Genomic DNA, 6908 nt, shown 5'->3' with positions numbered 1-6908 from the left:
CTACTGTACTAGTATAAATGTTGTTCGATTTCTTATATAAAATAGTAGCAAAATATAATCTAAAATTAAGTTGTGAGATTATTTAGTAGGAGAGAATTGACTATGACTAATTATCACATGACTATTTATCTAGGTTTAAGTCATGAGATTCAATCTCATAAACCAAATATACGTACAAATTTAATCATATGATATAATCTTGCAAACCGAACACCTCCATAAATGTATAAATTTCTAATATACAGTAATTGTTATATTTGAACTATCTACTCATAAAAAGATTAGTAGTCTGGTACTCAGTGGACTCACTTGCATTTGAATAAGATCATGTTATATAAATTTCTCTATTACAAATCCTTATTCACTTATAAGAATAATTACACTATAAAATAACAAAATATACATAAACTTTCCTTAGTTAAATGCAAAAAATAAAAATGTAATTCAAAATTGTAACTAAATTGGTAGCCTTGTTCCGTTTTAGCATCTTGATCGTTTCTGTTTTTTTTTTTATATTTAATTTTATGGGTTTGGCGTAAAAGTTGTTACTTGATCAATCAAATAATTGATTATATGGAACGATGATCAAATTAATAAATAGTCTTTGTTCCCCACGTTTATAGTATGTGTTGGGTGAGTTTTTGGTTCCATATAAAATTCACATTGATCACGTTCTTCATCTCGATTGCACTTTTTAATTAGGCCCACTTATTTAATTTGGAGGGTACATTTCTACAAGAAAATGAAACGACAAATTATATTCAGGATTCTTTATTGCCAAACAAGATTTATTTTAATCTATTATAATACCACTTGCATATTGTAATGAACTGATGATATTGTATATATATAAGTGTTATGTTATGTATATATAGTTGGATTATAGTTAAAATACACATTTTAGATTATCTTTACAACTAATTCAACCAATAGTCATTAGATTGGGCAAATATAATTACCCTTGAAAAGATTATTAGGATTAATTTGTGATACCTTATCTAAAAATTAGTATATGTAGGTATCTAAAAATTAGTATAGGTAGGTGATGTTCTGTACGTTAGACAAGATAATACCTCGTTGCAACATTGTACTGAAATTTTCGACACACATTTCTCAAAACTCAGTACAAAAAGTAGTACTCTTATTTTTGGACGGAGAAAGTATATGTAATAACGAGAGGATCGACTAGTCATAGATAAATGGAAGAGATCCTAAAACATCTATGTCGATAAAAAGGAAGACATATGAACAGCTCAAGCTCCATTGATGTGAATAACCAAATGAACATCAGTGCTCGAGGTGAAAGACATACTCAGTCAGCCGCTGTAATTTACTATGATCCAGTTTCTGTTTGGTCACAACGGCCTGCTTCTTCACGGTGAGCATCCTGGATGCGGGGTCCACAGTCCAGCCGTGTTGCACTACATCTGCAAATAGAGAGCAATCACCCACTATTAACAAAAGAACACCTCGTGAACAGCAACTTAGACATGAGATTGCCCGAGCGAGGAATGGAGCTTACAATTTTTTGTGTTGTCCTCATTCATTCCGAGAAAAAGAGCAGTATCTTGAATGCTTATTGTTGAATAAGCTGACTGTAGCAGTTCAAACATCCTTTTGGTGTATATTTCTGCAATAATTTAAACACAGGCATTAATACAATGTATGTTTCCGCAATCATAGTTGATGCAGCATCAAAACCATACAAAATGTGCCAAGCGCCCTTTAAAACCTCCTCTACACTAGTAAATGAATCAACGAAGAGTGAGAGATTGAAGTCTCTGTTTATTCACAAGGAAAAGTCCCCTTGCATTGTGCATTCTGTATATACATATAAATCATGACAAAGACGATCAAAACTACAAGTAGGTTCATATAGTGTCATCCAACGAGGTATATGAGTTCATTATCCCGTTTGCTAGGTTGTGCTAGTTATTTAAGGCCAGCCAATGGCTCATTATATTGGCCTTAGCAACCCATTTCCTTGAGAAGTTTGAGAGCCATACTCATTTTACCATTGTCCAACACAGAAAAGGACACTAGAAAGCAATCAAGTTGACGAAAAAATCCAGTAGTAAAGCTAGAAGACATTCCAACTTTAAAACCAATTCACATAAGTTTCTGGTAAATCTATATCAGTGCTACTGTGTACCATGATGAGTCAATGGAATCACCAAAAAGGCCCAACACAACGCACTAGATTATTTACTAAGACATGCAGCTGAGAACACGAATAGTATTTAGTTAACTGATTTTAACAGCAGTTAACACGTACAGACTCACCTGAGAAAGCTGCCATGATTCCCTGACACTGTGGACTCCAGATAAACTCACGAATTGCCTCATGAACACTGGCGTAATCCTTGATCCACAGCCTCTGCCCAATTTTCCATGCGGCTGATACTTCCGGCTGGCTCTCTTTCACTGCCAATGGTATCTTCTTCCACAAGAACCTTGCGCTATTGCTGTAACAGTTCAAATAGCAAAATCAGTCACAATCACCGACATACCACAGCAACCAAATTAACGTAATCTAACAGAAACAATATAATCACAAGAAATTTGTCTGCAAAATCTAAAAAATTTAACCAGGGAAAGAAAATTACATGTCATTGACGTAGATGTGGCCGATGAGATGAATGGCATAAGGCCACTCTTCCTGAAAGGAGACGCCCTCAGATGCAGCCTGTTATCAGTAAAAAGATATAGATAGTGAGAGAAAGTTAGGGTTTGCAGCAGGAAATAGGAGGGCGGAATAGTGTATGCTTGTAAATTACCTGGAACATGAGACTGTCACATATGTTTGCGACCTTATCATAGGACTTGAACGCCAGTGCTTCATTCAGAGCAGAGAAATCCATTGATGGCGGCGGCACTACAACAGGTGGTGGTGGAGCTCTCTCCCTCTCTTTCTCTCACTCCGGTGTGGTGGTGACGCCTGTTGATTTGTTTAAAGAAATTTAATTTGATAGGATAATATGAGTATATTGTTGTGTTCCTTGAATTGGATCTAAAATTTCTTAGTAGAGTTTTGACGAAGACATTCATTGAATTGCAGACTGCGTGACAGTGAAATCGCATATCAATCAAAACGCAACCAGTTAGATGAAATTTCTCAATGAAAGTTGGGACGTCGTCCCTAAAACAAAAACAAGACTCTTATTTCAACTGCTAGAAGCTCAAATTACCCATACTGATGATGATACTTAATTGATTAGTGCTTACTGTCTATCATATACTCCATTCAAATTTCTCAATTTGCTACAACCCTAACAAATTCAACTACTCTCTAACACATATCAGATCAATTGCAATCAAATCAGTTAAAGTAATAGGACTCTTCTAAATTTTAGGTCCCCATATATTCAACATAAAGCTTTAATTCCATGCACTAAAATGGTGCAGACTAGGGCGGCTGGGGTCTGAACAGCCACCGAGGAAGGCACCGGAACTTGACCGGAGAATTCACCGGAAGTTGCAGAGTATTGAGAGAGGAAGATAAGAGAGAAATCAATCTGGACAGATTCAAGCATATGAACAAAATCCCAACCTAAACACCAGTAAATATTTCGGTAATCCCCAAATCTCACTACAAAGTTTGATTTTATTTCCTATTCATGCATAATTCATCCATTGGGACCAATTCTCACTCCAATTCAGAAGAACACCACAACTCATCAAGTATTTAAAAAAAAGGGTAGGTTTCGACCCCCCCCCCCTTCCCTCTCTCCCCAAACACTGAAATTTCATTCAATTTTCCTTAATACTAAGCATATGACGTGAGTTTGCATAACGAAGAACAGAGTTCTTACCTCTGATTGCAAAAATCGAAGGTTAGAAGGGCTTGATTCTCAAAATTGAATCTTCAAATAAAATGGGAGGAAGGAGATGAAGAAAGCCTTTTTCCTTTTCTTTTATTTTTCTATTCGGTAAAAAAGTATTAACAAAAATAAAAATACTGGGCTTAAATTAAACCGAGACCAATTTATATCTGGCCCATTAACAAATAATCCAAGCCCAACTTACTGTGCTGAAAAACAATTAACCTGCCTATAAATAGAGAGATACCATCGAATTAGGGTTTTAGCTTAGGGCTGAGCCTCACTCTCTATCGCAGCAGCAGCAGTAGCAGCAGCAGCATTAAGGTACTATTCACATGCTTCTATTCTCTCTCAAGGATTTGCATATTGTTCTTTACATTTTCATGATGATTTTGACGCAGATTTCTGATATGCAGTTTACACTTCTAGTAAAAATTGAAAGAAACGTTTTTTAATAATTTTGAGCGATGCAATCTATCCATTTGCTCAATTAATTTTATGTTCTGTATTTTTTCAAGAGGTTTGGATTGAATCACGATGCTTAATTCTCGAAATAAAACACGATTGTTTGATTTAATAAAAGAAGTTATAAATTGAGCAGGTATGGTTGTAAATGCTTTGTATTTATAAGAACTGGATGAATGTTAGCTGAACTGTTTTTTGAATCTGAATGATTTGTCCCTTTTTCAGGTAAAAGAAGCGAAAAATGTCGCACAGGAAGTTTGAGCACCCAAGGCACGGTTCCCTCGGTTTCCTGCCAAGGAAGAGGGCTGCTCGCCATAAGGGAAAGGGTATGTCATTTCTTATGGTTATCGTTCATTAGATACATACGATTTGTGAATCGGTATTGCTTACATTTAAAAATGCCTTACCTCACCCTTATCCATTTGGTGATTTGCTGAATGTGTATTGTATAATGTATTTAATAATATATGACGTTTTCTGTGAATCTAGTTTTTCTTTGTCCAAAATATGATTTTCATTGAATTTTCTTTGAAATTGCAGTGAAGGCTTTCCCCAAGGATGACCCAACCAAGCCGTGTAGGCTAACCGCTTTCTTGGGATACAAGGCTGGAATGACCCACATTGTCCGCGATGTGGAGAAACCTGGATCAAGTATATACATCTTGCATTTGGATTTCCTTTATTTTGTATTTTTCTTTATATGAACTGTTAATCAGCTAAATCTGTAGATTTACGTGCTGTGAACTACACAAGCTGTATCAATCCATTGTCAATTGCTTTCACTGTTTTACACTACAAGTCGTTTAAAATCCAATATCTTGACTAATTTGATAATGATTATGCAGAGCTCCACAAGAAGGAGACATGTGAAGCTGTTACCATCATTGAAACACCTCCCATGGTTATTGTTGGAGTTGTTGGGTATGTCAAGACTCCACGTGGTCTTCGCTGCCTGAACACAGTCTGGGCTCAGCATCTCAGTGAGGAGATCAGGAGGAGGTTCTACAAGAACTGGTGCAAGTCTAAGAAGAAGGCCTTCTCCAAGTACTCCAAGAAATTGGAGACTGATGAGGGTAAGAAGGACATCCAGGCACAACTGGAGAAACTGAAGAAGTACTCTTGTGTCATCCGTGTTTTGGCTCACACTCAGGCCTGTCTCAAGCTCCCTCAACTTTTGAAATTCAGTATGAAGTTTTTATGACTTAATCTTGTACTTACTTGATGTTTGCACTCTGCAGATTAGAAAGATGAAGGGGCTGAAACAAAAGAAGGCACACTTGATGGAGATTCAGGTTAATGGTGGGACCATTGCTCAGAAGGTAGACTTTGCTTATGGCTTCTTCGAGAAGCAGGTCCCTGTGGATGCTGTATTCCAGAAGGATGAGATGCTTGACATCATTGGTGTGACGAAGGGTAAGGGATACGAAGGTGTTGTCACTCGTTGGGGTGTCACCCGTCTTCCCCGCAAAACCCATAGGGGTCTGCGCAAGGTTGCTTGTATTGGTGCTTGGCATCCGGCTAGAGTTTCCTTCACTGTTGCTAGGGCTGGTCAGAATGGTTACCATCACCGAACTGAATTGAACAAGAAGGTCTACAAGCTCGGTAAGGCAGGAACTGAAGAGCACACTGCCAGTACTGAGTATGACAGGTAATTTGATATTTATATTCTTTTAAATGAGAGAGAATGTGATTTGAATATAAGTGATTTGTAGCCAATCTTTGTTCGAAACTGGATTTATGCAGGACTGAGAAGGATGTGACTCCAATGGGTGGCTTCCCTCACTATGGTTTGGTGAAGGATGATTACCTGATGATCAAGGGTGGAGTTGTTGGTCCCAAGAAGAGGGTCGTTACCCTTCGTCAATCCCTCCTGAAACAGACTTCTCGTGTTGCACTGGAAGACATCAAGCTCAAGTTTATTGATACCTCATCCAAGTTTGGACATGGACGATTCCAGACTACCTCAGAGAAGCAGAAGTACTACAACCGGGTCAAGGCCTAAGAAGTATCTTGGAGGAATCCAAGTTCTTAGTTTCTTTTACTGAGACAGTTTTGCTAGTTGTCTACATTTGCAACAACTTTTGTTGTCTTAAAAATTTCTGTTTTGCGACATTGTTTGTGATCTCAAATCTTTTCAAGTGATGTTTTGTTTTCGTTTATGTGTTACTGTGTTACTTTAGCCATGCTACATTTCAAGAAATTTATATATCTAGTTTGCCTCAATTAATCATTTAAAAGTTAAATACTATATTATTGTTAATTACTACTAGTACTTAGTTAAAATTATCTTCTATTACAATTTTACTACTAATATATTGTACCCCCCTAAATTATCAATATATTTCTTTACCATATATTGAGGTAGACATGCATACTCGTATTTGGCACAAGGGCAAATCAATCGATGAAACTTGATGCATACATCTTAGGAAAAATGTTTGCACTTATTATATGGAAACATATAGTAGTATGATATTTTATCTTGATATAAGTATGAAATATTTACATGGTACATAAGTTGAAATAATAAAACTCAAAGTACTCTGCGAATTGGCGAGGGCATCACTTCAGGCATCCTTACTTTGTTTTGAATAAGCACAAAACTCATGGCACAAATTTATT

General features: G+C 36.7%; 2 protein-coding genes across 2 annotated transcripts; one reads left to right on the top strand and one right to left on the bottom strand.

Annotated features, from left to right (window-relative positions):
- Positions 1 to 1029: 1029 nt before the first annotated feature.
- Positions 1030 to 3938, bottom strand: LOC121743345 (COP9 signalosome complex subunit 8-like). Its single transcript, XM_042136630.1, has 6 exons — positions 3813 to 3938; positions 2778 to 2938; positions 2607 to 2686; positions 2284 to 2465; positions 1523 to 1630; positions 1030 to 1427 (listed from the first exon to the last, which is right to left on the bottom strand). The coding sequence occupies exons 2-6, from the start codon at positions 2859 to 2861 to the stop codon at positions 1288 to 1290; spliced, it is 594 nt and encodes a 197-aa protein (XP_041992564.1). The 5' UTR covers positions 2862 to 2938; positions 3813 to 3938; the 3' UTR covers positions 1030 to 1287.
- A 79-nt stretch (positions 3939 to 4017) lies between these two features.
- Positions 4018 to 6445, top strand: LOC121744850 (60S ribosomal protein L3-1-like). The gene is made up of 6 exons (XM_042138521.1): positions 4018 to 4145; positions 4512 to 4612; positions 4827 to 4937; positions 5132 to 5436; positions 5525 to 5934; positions 6030 to 6445. Exons 2-6 carry the CDS (start codon positions 4528 to 4530, stop codon positions 6286 to 6288), a joined length of 1170 nt encoding a protein of 389 aa, XP_041994455.1. The 5' UTR covers positions 4018 to 4145; positions 4512 to 4527; the 3' UTR covers positions 6289 to 6445.
- Positions 6446 to 6908: the final 463 nt, after the last annotated feature.

This window comes from Salvia splendens, chromosome 8 (genome assembly GCF_004379255.2).
Source record: "Salvia splendens isolate huo1 chromosome 8, SspV2, whole genome shotgun sequence".
Taxonomy (NCBI): domain Eukaryota; kingdom Viridiplantae; phylum Streptophyta; class Magnoliopsida; order Lamiales; family Lamiaceae; genus Salvia; species Salvia splendens.
This window is presented reverse-complemented; position numbering and strand designations above follow the sequence as displayed.